The sequence below is a fragment of the Salvia hispanica genome, chromosome 4 (assembly GCF_023119035.1).
Source record: "Salvia hispanica cultivar TCC Black 2014 chromosome 4, UniMelb_Shisp_WGS_1.0, whole genome shotgun sequence".
NCBI lineage: Eukaryota > Viridiplantae > Streptophyta > Magnoliopsida > Lamiales > Lamiaceae > Salvia > Salvia hispanica.
Genome location: NC_062968.1, coordinates 9107327 through 9118938, shown reverse-complemented (window position 1 = coordinate 9118938; position 11612 = coordinate 9107327). Strand labels below are relative to the sequence as shown.

Sequence of the window (11612 nt, the reverse complement as noted above, 5' to 3'; positions counted from 1 at the left end):
ATCTACTTGTTCAACTAAGTTCAGGTGATTGCTGTTGTGGGAGTTGCTCTGTTTTGAGTGAGAGATCGATGTCGCCAAGGCAAGGGAAAGTGATCAAAATTTCACCTTCACGATATGCGGTCGGGGCCCATACATTACGTCTTGGAAGCGGTGGAATTTCAGTCGGAGGTCGTGGATGCGGTAGATTTTGAGAGGCAGGTGGTGGAATTTGAGTCGGAGATGGTGGTTCAGGTCAATTCTCAGTAGGAGGCGGCGCTTGAGGTCGATTCTCAGTCGGATTCGATTTTGAGAGGCAGATGCTCTTCCCCTTCCCCTCCCCCTTCTCGTTCTCCTTCTCCTTCTCCTTCTCCATCTAGGGTTTCTTCGTTCGGACAATAAACTAGGGATAGACGACAACAAGCTTAGCTCTCGTTCCGCTGGTCGCCGCTCGGAGAACGGCGCCGTCGAAGTGAGAGAGGGAGAACGGCGCCGTTGAAGTCGAAGTGAGAGAATGAGCTTTCCAATGAGCTTTCGAAGCTTAGCTCTGTATTTTGTTTTTTAATATTATTTATTTTGTATTTAATATGATATATTATTAAAATAATTATGAAAATAATTATTGACTTAAAAATCATAATTAACCTACTTAATTTGGTCAAAATTACAATTAAATCCGTTGACCGTTAAATATTAACGGAACTATTGACGGAGGACCAAAAAGATAAAAGTTTCATATGTTCAGGACAAAAAATCTAAAAGATAAAGTTTAGGACCAAAATCGTAAAATGACCATATGTTCAGGACCAGTTTTGACTTTTACTCAAAAATATAATACCTTCTTAAATACATTTCCATTTAGAGAATGATTTTTTGTGAAAAAAAGATAAATATGGTAGTTATAAGAGTTACCTCTCCATTTATCTCTCCTCTTGAAGATGCCCTAAGTAGGAAGATAAATGTGATGTAATAACGATGATTTACTTTTTTTTTCAAAAATAAAAATTGACATATTATTAACAGAGAAAAAAGAAAGTGTGACTTCTGTCACGCTAGATTCTCACATTTTTGGGAAATTACGATTTTTGGATCTAATAATAACGTCAATATCATAAACTATTAATATATCATCAACAATTATGCTTTGGCATGCACGCTCAATCACCTGTCTACAGTATGAACTATATATTATCTAGCCAATGAAATATATGCAAAGTGGCTAATGTTAGTAAAATATGAGTGGCCCAAAAAGAACATTATTTGCTCAAAGACAAGATGCAACGAAAGGATGTTGAGTGCTCTATTGTAGCACTCCAATCATGTTAGTCGATCGTGAAATGTTAATGAGCATGGACATTCGATTATATTGCGTTTAACCTATTGAAACGAGTGACGGTAAACTATCTACTCGAGCTAGAAAATATCTTATTCCGTTAAAACGTACGCATTGATTATTGATTACAACTTTTAAAAAAACCGACATATGCTATAACCATTTGTTGGTCAGTAGGTGTTAATATCAATGTATACAAAAACTTATAACCAAATTTCTATGCAAATAAAATTCTATTTCTATAAAATAATATCTTAGTCATTTAATTCATATTAGCATCTATCTTTATTTCTAGGGTATTCGGATTCCTTAGCTCAAGTGGTAGTAATATCTATTCCCATGAAGAAGAAGGAATGGGTAAAGATAGGCCTAAAGCATATAGAAGAAGAGTGAAATGCAAAACGCGATATATAATATCTGATGGTAAATCGTTTTGATGATAGATATTGCTCTGGATTCGCAAATTGGGGCTTCGCTGTTGCTTACACAACCCATAATTACTCTCTCGTCGGATTCTGCTCTAACTTTTTCCAATTCTCAATTCTCAATTCTCAATTCTAGGGTTTGCGAATTTCAAATTCTCAACAGGACACAACTTGTTCCTAAAATCTAAATCGTAGTAAGGAACAATTCTATTTCTGGGCCTAGGGTTTCCTGGGCATTTTTGTTCATGCTTTTCGATTTGAGTGGAGAGATCTGATTACGAGTGTTAGGATGCCTTCGCTTTCGGACAAACAACTGGAAGAGCGGCTTACCACAGCTGGGAAAACTCTTGCTCACCCTCCTTCCTCGCTCGATCAACTCCTCCCTCTTCTCGATGTAAGCTATCTACGCCCTCCCATGCTGATTGCCTTGCAAATCTTTGCCTTTTCTATTTCTTCGTCTACGCTTATTAGTCACGGTATAATCACTATTTTCATTCACTGCTCTGCAAATTATTTTGTTATTGATGTATTAATCTGTTGATTTTCTCCGAATTCTTTCTCTCCGTCAGTCCTTTGTTAGTATACGTATCAGGTCCATCGCACCTCGGACCTAACAATGCGCTTCTACAGATGACCTATAACAAAAGGAGAGAATTTTCCTGGGTCTTGATTTGTCTTGACACCCAAAATTATAGTATCAGGATTTTAATTTGGTTGTCAATTTTTGCTGACCTTACCTTTCCGATACTTATATTGTGTGGCTAACTGCATAAGTTCCTTGCTAATCTGTTAACATACAAAAACGCCTCTTGCCAAAACCTAAAAACGCACTCCATTTGCATTTATTCGTGTTGCATTTTAATTTGAAAATGCTGCCTTGCTCTCTATTATTCTGGTATTTGCTTGTTTACTCTAGTTTTTTGTGCCACATTATCAACAACACATTTGCTGAAACTTCAAATGAAGATTCTTTTATCATTTCTTAGTTCTTTCGCTAAGGCTGCAGTAGCTGTAGAGAACATGTTACAATGAGTGTTATATGGCTTTCTATTCTACTTTCCATATATTTTGGAATTTCAGTCTTGTGATTCAGTTTAATCTTCTGTAAGCGATAAGCATTCTTTCTGATTCACATGCATATTTCATATGGTATGCTTATTCTTACCATTTTTATATTAATAAAGAGTACTTCTTTTAATCTTGTTTTTTTTATCTGATTTAAGGGAGTTGAGGAACTTCTATCAAAAGTGGAGCAGTCTCCTCCCAAAACAATGCAAACTGCCCTTTCTCCACTAACGGAGGCTCTTGCCATGGAGGCACTCTTAGAGCATTCTGATATTGATGTAAAAGTAGGTGTAGCTTCTTGTATCAGTGAGATAACCAGGATCACTGCCCCAGATGCTCCATATGATGATGACAAGATGAAGGTTGATATCTTTGATATTCTATCTCTCTCACACCCACACCCACACCCACATCCACGCCCATACACGCTTGTACACACACTCACACTCTCTCCATCTGTCTTGGCTTTGGTTGGTGATACTTGATTTGGTTTCAGGATGTCTTTCAATTGATTGTATCATCCTTTGAGAATTTGTCAGACGTTTCCAGCAGATCCCATGATAAGAGGGCCACTATACTAGAAACTGTGGCCAAAGTAAGGTCCTGTGTAATCATGTTGGATTTAGAATGTGATCAGATGATTGTTGACATGTTCCAACACTTCCTGAAAGCTATTAGGTAATTTTTGTGTCATATGTTGATCAACTGCTACTATCACCTCTATTTAACTTCATTTTTCTGGAACAAGGCAAGTGGAATATCATGAATTCACTATGTTGAAAGTTTTTATGTAGTCTAATTAGTTGTATTCCTACAGTCTTTATGCCTTAAGAATTTAAATACATGGAAACAGATGCCAAATGAAAGTAATTTCTTAAGTTATGCATATAAGTGTTTCCAGGTTTCTAGTTTCTAATGATTTATGCTTGAGATGGGAACTCATCCCTTCCCAAACTGCTTATTTGCTGCTATTTTACTGCTCACAGAGATTATCTTGATGAACCCATTATTGCAAACATGGAAACTATTATGACTCTTGTCATAGAAGAAAGTGAAGATATCTCCCCGGATCTACTTGCTCCAATTTTGGCTACCTTGAAAAAAAACAATCAGGTCAACTTGCTGGGCATTCTTTACAAACTATTCAACTCCATGTATTACAAGGTGCTGACAGAAATACATTTTACACTGACAGGATGTTACACCAAAAGCAAGGAAATTGGCTGAAAGAGTAATAAAGAACTCAGCTGACAAGCTTAGACCTTATTTAAAACAAGCAGTAATATATTTAAAAACTTCATTTGATGAATATAGTGAAGTTGTAGCTTCTGTGTGCGAAAAGAACACTGTTACTGTTGGGCATAGTAATGAGAGCCTCGTTGTTAAAGACCTTCCGGTAAGGTTCCGTTCGTTTATTGATTTAGTTTGTCTTTTATGAAATTTTGAGACCTTTGTCTGTTGCTTTTAGTCTTTATATTATTACTGATGTTGGCCTTGTTCTTCTTTAGTTGTGAATTATGACACAGGCTACTCAATTAATCATTTAAGCAACGTTAATGATATTATTGTTTATCCATTTTGCAAAAATGGGATGCATACTTCCTTTCACTTTTGTTTCCTCTTTTACTTTATTTTACAATAGTACATATGCTTCATTCATCCTATAATTTTGGTCCATTATGTGGTTGTATTGATATCCATAAAGTTTTGATGTTTGTGTGGCGGTATGTCTGTGAATTTGTTTCGCCAGACTTGGTAAAAGTAGAAGACCTGTGACTTTTTTGTTAAAAAATTTTATTTGATGCCCCTGGCAAATGTTGATAGTATATGATACCCTCTGTTATAGGTAGTCGAGGAAAAGTGTGCCAATGCATCTCCAGCTAAGGATCCAGGAACTTCGGTATGTATGTTTATATTATGGTTTAAACATTTACTTGTTTGGTTAATATAATGACTGAGCTCCTTTTCATGTTTAAATTAAATGCATTGGCTAGCTCCCCCTTCCCAAAAAATACAATAATAATATGAAGACTAGTTGCAATATCAAAACTCTGAATTTATATGCTTTCATAATCATGTTTGCATTGTTCTCCATGCTTGAGAATTTTATCCATGGTTTCTGTGTTATAATCTCATACTTTTTTATTAAGTTAACCTTTCATTTGTGTACTGGTCGAAACAATAGAAATGAGTTGGAGTTAAAGGTCTTTGAGGAGACAGTGGTTGTTATATCATTTGTGCAATTGAACTTTTAACAATCTTGCACAATTCATGTTACTAAATTGGGCGCAGTAATTTATCAAATAAGACAGATAGCTGTAAACCCATGCCAGTTTTACTCCAGATTAGGTTCTTTAGAGACATGGGAGTTTGTGCTCTTCAGTTCATAATATTTGATACCCGTCCCTGTTGAGAGCAGGTGGCTCAGGATGATGGGGAAGGGACCAACTATCAGGATAAAGATTCCACTGCTATCAGATCACCAAAATCAGTTGTGAGTAATGGCATCAATGAGATTAAGACCAATGAAATTACAACTGAGGCAAATGCTTCAGATAAGGTTGATTCTGAAGGCCAACATGATGCAAATTCAACATTCAAAGCAGAAACTGATGATTGTGATACACATAAACCTGAGAAAATGGAAGCTGAAGCTGAAGTTGAACAAGTGCAAGAGGAAGCAGAAAACCATGTTACTCCAGATAGAGATGTACATACTTCTCTGATTGAGGTTAAACCTGTGGAAGATCCTGAATCCTTGGACGAAGCAGTGGACGGAAGTGTTGATGCTTTAACTGAAGCATCTAAACTTGTTGAGGCTCACATTGAAGTGTCTAAACCCATTGAAGCTGTCACTGAAGCATCTCCGGCACAAAGTGAAAGCCACCCTGATGAGAGCCTATCTGAAACAGAGATAAAAGAAACTAGGGAAGAAAAGTTTGACGATGAAGAGACGGTATCTGTTGATACTGCTCCTAGGAAAGCATCTGAAGAAGAGTCCATTTCGGAAGTAAAGAAGCAACGTCATTCAGGAAAGAAGCTAACTGATGACTCGTCTGACAAGGATAGAGCATCGACTGATATAGTTGCATCAAAGAATGATGATGGCTATGCAAGTGATTCTGAAGAGAGATCACTGGACCAGGCAGAAAAGCCAAAGGATGCTAGTAATAAAAAAGATCATGGATCCACATTGAGGAAGGGAGATGTAAAAAAGAGTGGACGTGGCAAATCTACGTCTGATAAAAAGACTCCAAAATCTTCAGCAAAGGCATACCATGGGAAGGTAAGTTGGGGTCCTCCAGAATTATTTATTAGTTCTACTTACTTTGATTGAACATTCTTTCATCTATCTTGCGTTTCTTACTGTAGGACACAATTACTCAGAGGAAATCACAATTGAAATCCACTAAACATGAAGGAGTTCAGGAAGAAACTCCAAGAACAAGCACCAAGAGAAAAAATACTCCTGGTAAAGGGAAGGTATTAACTTATATACTTCTGGTGTTGTTCTCCTTTTGATGCTACATTTGCATCCTAAAATATTAGTCAGACCTTATTACTAACACTGATGCATTATTTCTTGGGCAGGCATCCGAGACCCGTGAGTTAGGGGAGAATTTGGTTGGTTCAAAGATTGAAGTGTGGTGGCCGGAAGATCAGCTGTGAGTGATTCTCTTACATTTCATACAGTGCTTAATTGGGACTGGTAACAAAATTTAGGACATCTTTTGCTTTTTGTTCATTATTGCCAGGTATTATGAGGGTGTGATTGATTCATTTGATTCTGGAAAGAAGAAGCACAGGGTCAGTGCTAAAGTTACGTGTTTCATTCTTTTTTGTTGTTTTGATTTAAAAACCCTAATTTGGATTCGTGCTTCCATCCCAAGTAGGTCTTATATAATGATGGAGATGAAGAGATATTGAACCTCAAAAAGGAAGAGTGGCGTTTTCTTAACGAGGATGCGGTTTCAAATGGGGTAAGTGACTTTCTATTTTCTTGACAAGGGGAGAACTTCCTAAATTTGTCTATAGTTGTATTATCTACTTCCTGTGCTTATTCTTCATATTTTCTGTGAACAGGATCAGGATGTTGAGCATTCAAGTCATGATACTTCCTCTGACATGTAAGTTTATATCCTCGCAAATGCTTCAACCTTGAGTATATTCAGTGATTGCATTGGTAATCCCAAATTTATAGCTTTCTATAGTGGGTATGGTTTGAGAAACTAGGGTGTGATGAGATTTGATAGCCTGTAAAATTGTATGCTCTACTTTAGTTACCGGTTTTGCTGAGAGTATGATTTCCCTGAACCAGACGAGTAAAGAGGAAAGGTAATATGAGCTCTGGAACACCAAGCAAACGCCAAAAGGTGGAGGGTTCAGCTAAAAGGTCAGTTTCCCTTGCTCCCAACCTCTTTATGAAGCATTTACAACGATTATTTTAAGAATAACGAAAGGTGGTTTCTTGCTTTTCCAGCAAACAAAAGGATACTGCAACAAAAACCGGTGGCAAATCTAAGGATGATGGAAAAGCAGAGTCAGGGTCTAAAGACAGCAACCCGAAGGGCAGTAAAAAATCCAAGGATCAATCTCAGAAAGTTGGGGGCAAAGGTCAAGTTGATTCTGCCAAAGCATCTGGGAGATCTAAAGAGGATGTCGGCAAAAACTCTAGTAACTTGAAACAAGACAACCTACGGACTCCAAAGTCAAAAGGTGGCAAAACCCTCAGCTCTGGTGGTGCGAGAACAAAATCTGGCGCATCAAAGGTGAAAGAAAGTGATAAGATGAAGGAGAAAACACCTGATACTGCAAAATCATCAGAAACAGCCAAAGGGAAAGCTATAGATGGTGCCAAATCACGAGAAAGTGAGAGTAAGGTTGGAAAGAAGCGAAGAAAGTGAATTATATGTTGGCATGGTTAACCTATTGGGTTGTCTTTTTCACATGTCCAGTTATTTTATAGACTTTGTAGGCTATATTAGGCTTGACTTTTGTTAACTGTCTTAGCTTTAACATTTTTCATTGTAGTTGGTAGTGGTTATGTTGGAGGTAGTACTGTTGGTCCTGTGGTTTATCCTTGGATGGATGGAGTTTTAGTCTTAGTTATGTTTAATTTTTGAAGCCACTACTCTTTAAGTCTTATGGTAATAGAGAAAAGTTCAGCAGCACTGTCCGCCTACATGAATGTTATATTTTGAGGCTATAATTTGTAACTGTCATTTTATCGTTCCAAGACTATAAATATTTTTACATATCCAACGAAAAATCTACTTGATGTGTATCAATTTATTCCATCTTTTCCTATTGGTTTCACGCATTTTTTATCATGTTTGTGGACTTATAAATGTGTGTATTCCCTTCTTAGGTCAAAAAATTGCAGTAAAATAAAGTTTGGAGTGTAAAAGAAGAGTTTTTTATGTGTAGAGACTCGCACGATCGAGTAATTTTTACTGTTCTTGAGACATGGAGTATTTGTTAGGTAAAAAATTTGTTGTTAGATTTTGGCTGGAAACCATATGCGAGAAACTTGAGATTTGATACTTGTTGAGAGAGACTGTATGGAGAGAAAAATGCAGAATTGACATGAAGAAATTACATTTTAGCCTTTAAACATTGCACTAATATCATTCGTTGTGGCCTTTATGCGAACAATTTGTGAGTTTTTATTATATTTTTTTACCAAAATACCCTAGAATATAAAAGTTATTTATTTGTTCTTTTTTTGCCTTTTTCATTAGAGAGAAAACAACTTCTACTTCATTTGGTTTGTTCATTTTTGTTGTATTGCCCAAGAGAAATCGTCAAAATATGCAACACATACTAAACCAAAGTGACAGTTCTCTCTTATGAAAAAACATAAATAAACCTCTTAGTCTAGGATTATATTTTTGTCCAAAAAAGTGCCTAGTCTTTTTCTCTAGTGAGGTGCACCCTACTAACAATACTGTAATTACTTTTTATTTTTATTTCTTTATTACTTTATCAATTGTGTATTAAAATTCGTGATGTCCCAAATATCCATATTTTTATAGGATGGAGTATGTGTTTAAACATTGTTATCTCTATGCTTACGTGACATATAAAACATGAAATAATGATGAATTCTTCCTTACCAATATAAAACAATGATAGGTAATTTTTATACTAATGAAATAGTTGAAAAATTTTACACTCCATATATTATAATGAAACACAATATGAAATAATGATGAAACATTTTATACTCCATATATTAAAATGAAGCATAAATGAAACTTTTAGACCAATTTGAAATAAAGAAAAAATATTTTGGATGTAAATATCTCATGAAAATAAGGTAGAGGCTAGGAAACTAATAAAAGGAAAAGAAGGTAGAGACGGAAGATGGGGATAGGGGAAAAAGGTAGGAAGTGTATTACAAGTGTAATATTAGTAAAAGCCTCGTTCACTCTGATGAGATCACTCCTTACTTCATTTTGTCCTTAAAAAATCCGACGTTGCAGTTTAATTCGTGACTTGGCCTCTTCCGATGCCATTCAATCTCCTTATTCGCCCTTGGAATCCAGACTGCAGAGCATTCTTCACAATGAGATTCAATACCAGTACGATTATGCTCCGATGCCTTTGCTTTCTTGTATAACTCGATGCAACGCCCCATCAGTAATTAAATTTGGAGAGATTTTATCCGCCTGGTCAGCTGAGGATGAGAATATTATTAAGATTTGAAGCAACCATGTTTGATGCTTCCATCCTTGAACCAAAATCTGATGATGAGGAATTCATTCATATAAGCATGCTAGTTCATATACGGACACGAAAACAAACTCATTCTAAGGAATTTGTCAATCTGTATAATCTTCAGATGTGAACAAGTTTTTTTAACAGAGTAACAAATTTTATCAAGTTTCTTGAACAAAATGAATCTCATCAAACAACAGATCCAGAGCATGTATGTACAAACAATATTCTCACCTCCAAATCATCCGAAAACCGCTCCAAGTCGATGTGGAAACCTACTTGGTCCACCAGTAAATTAATATTAAAAATGTGCAAACAGATGCAACTAAGGAAAGTATGATGGTGTCCATGGACTTTTTCTTCTTTATTGCTGAGAGAATATGATTCACCTGCATAACATCAAGCAAGCTTGGGATATAGATCATTCCAAGCAAGCTATATGCATTCAGTTGTTTATTACTTACAGTCGGAAGGCGGCTGCCCACATTACTTAGCTTCGAATTGATGCCCCCAAATGTGGAACGCTGGAAGACCAGGGACTTCAATGTTTCTTGTGCTTGAGATATCACAGAGTCCACCTACAGGAAAACAAAGAGTTAACCCTGATGAAAACGAATACAAAACTCCACAAATCCTTGCAAGTCACACATCTCTCTCTCTCTCACACACTAAATCCGCAACTTCTTGAATATGATAAGGCCATAGTTACCCAGATAATCACATTTATCACAAAGTAACTTGTAGCTTCAGAATATGGATTGTGAACGTCTTTTACACAACTTGACATCATATAGTATGATATATTTAATCTCTTATTTGGAATCAGAATTATGTGCACTCAGTTTCCATTCTGCCAGCTGATCCAGTTAGTTTTACTCATGCCGACCAAGATGATCCATGCTATTAGTTGATCCAGACAAAATAAGTCATTCCCAACGACAGTAATATTGTGAGTCAAAGCAGGGCGTTTGCAAGATATATGCACTATAAGATGATACTCTCCGTTAAGGTAACCTCTAACATAGATACACCCCTTCTGTCGATGCCACAATATTTCTGTCAAACCTGACTTCTCCTTAATTTTTCGCTATCAAACATGATGTGTGATTACATCTTATATTCTTGGATGTACATAGGACCCCTATAACTAACCAATACGACGTGCCTAGCAACATAGCATTAGATATTTATACCTATCTACATCTTCTCATCTAGCAAACAATAATGTCCCTCAAACAAAAGTCCATAGACTCTACCTTCGTGTTCTTTTGGTGGCAGCTTATGACTCATGAGGCCAACATCAATTCAGGTATAACAATGCATAGACAAGGTTACCCATTACCTGGCTGGAATTCCGCGCGCTCCTTGAGAAGAGCTTGATCATAAGAACCACCGCCGTCTTCAAGGTCTAATCTTGTACGGTCAAACTCCCTAAAATCCTCAAGAAGTGATGCATGCTCTTTCTTAGCTATATGACTGGTTGAACTCCTATGGAACCAACAGTTAAGGCACATTAAGCAACATGAAATTCTTCAATCAACCATATGAAATGTAAAGATCCTAAAAATATCTCAAGAAGGTTACGTATTAGGTTATTATATCCACTTTCTTTAGTCACTATTTCTACAAAGATTATTATGTGAAACATCTTCAAAAATTCAACAGCAAGTCATACATGAGCTAACCTGGGTTATTAGGTTATTGGGTTAACAACATTTGGAGTAGTAGTTGAAATTTCTGGAATTGTTGTTACACTAGGTAGTTGTTCTTCGTTAATGGAACTTGTTGTTCTTCGTTAATGGAACTTGTGACTGAAGTTAGCTCTTCAAGAGCTATCTCACTGCTGGACTTATGATTAATTACAAAATCTTCCTCTAAGAATGTGGCATGTGTGCTCAGAATTACTTTCTTATCACGGAGACTATATAATTCATAAGCTTTCGATCCTCTAGGGTAACCTATAAACACACATACCTCCGTCCTAGATTCCAACTTAGTTGGATCCTTTTCCAATACATGAGCGAGTACATAACCTTTTCCTAGGTTGATTCAACCTTAGATCCTGCCTCCATACACACAAATATCCAATGGGA

The 11612-nt window shown here is 36.5% G+C and overlaps 2 protein-coding genes across 3 annotated transcripts in view; one reads left to right on the top strand and one right to left on the bottom strand.

Moving 5' to 3' along the window:
• The first annotated feature begins 1621 nt into the window (after nt 1-1621).
• Nucleotides 1622-7970, top strand: LOC125221673 (sister chromatid cohesion protein PDS5 homolog C). Of its 2 annotated transcripts, XM_048123872.1 has the most exons (16): nt 1699-1732; nt 1871-1928; nt 2023-2128; nt 2958-3161; nt 3296-3477; nt 3786-3912; nt 3995-4195; nt 4646-4699; nt 5219-6085; nt 6172-6282; nt 6391-6464; nt 6555-6606; nt 6693-6779; nt 6883-6926; nt 7118-7192; nt 7280-7970. In XM_048123872.1, the coding sequence occupies exons 3-16, from the start codon at nt 2024-2026 to the stop codon at nt 7701-7703; spliced, it is 2607 nt and encodes an 868-aa protein (XP_047979829.1). In that variant the 5' UTR covers nt 1699-1732; nt 1871-1928; nt 2023; the 3' UTR covers nt 7704-7970. The 2 variants fall into 2 exon arrangements, with proteins under 2 accessions (XP_047979827.1, XP_047979829.1); XM_048123870.1 differs by having other exon boundaries at nt 1622-1928.
• Nucleotides 7971-9794: 1824 nt separating this feature from the next.
• The window catches only part of LOC125220313 (Golgi SNAP receptor complex member 1-like), a 4178-nt gene continuing 2360 nt past the window's right edge, over nt 9795-11612 (bottom strand). The window contains exons 4-7 of the mRNA XM_048122471.1: nt 10855-11007; nt 10585-10588; nt 9984-10097; nt 9795-9908 (exon numbers count right to left, since the gene is read on the bottom strand). Coding sequence (XP_047978428.1) covers nt 9795-9908; nt 9984-10097; nt 10585-10588; nt 10855-11007 — 385 coding nt within the window. The remainder of the gene's footprint in view (nt 9909-9983; nt 10098-10584; nt 10589-10854; nt 11008-11612) is intronic.

Coding starts and splice junctions, on each gene's coding strand:
- LOC125221673 (XM_048123870.1), top strand. CDS start 2,024: ATGCCTTCGCTTTCGGACAAACAACTGGAAGAGCGGCTTACCACAGCT. Junction 3,913..3,994: donor CCTTGAAAAAAAACAATCAG/GTCAACTTGCTG, acceptor TTACACTGACAG/GATGTTACACCAAAAGCAAG. Junction 6,607..6,692: donor CTGGAAAGAAGAAGCACAGG/GTCAGTGCTAAA, acceptor CATCCCAAGTAG/GTCTTATATAATGATGGAGA.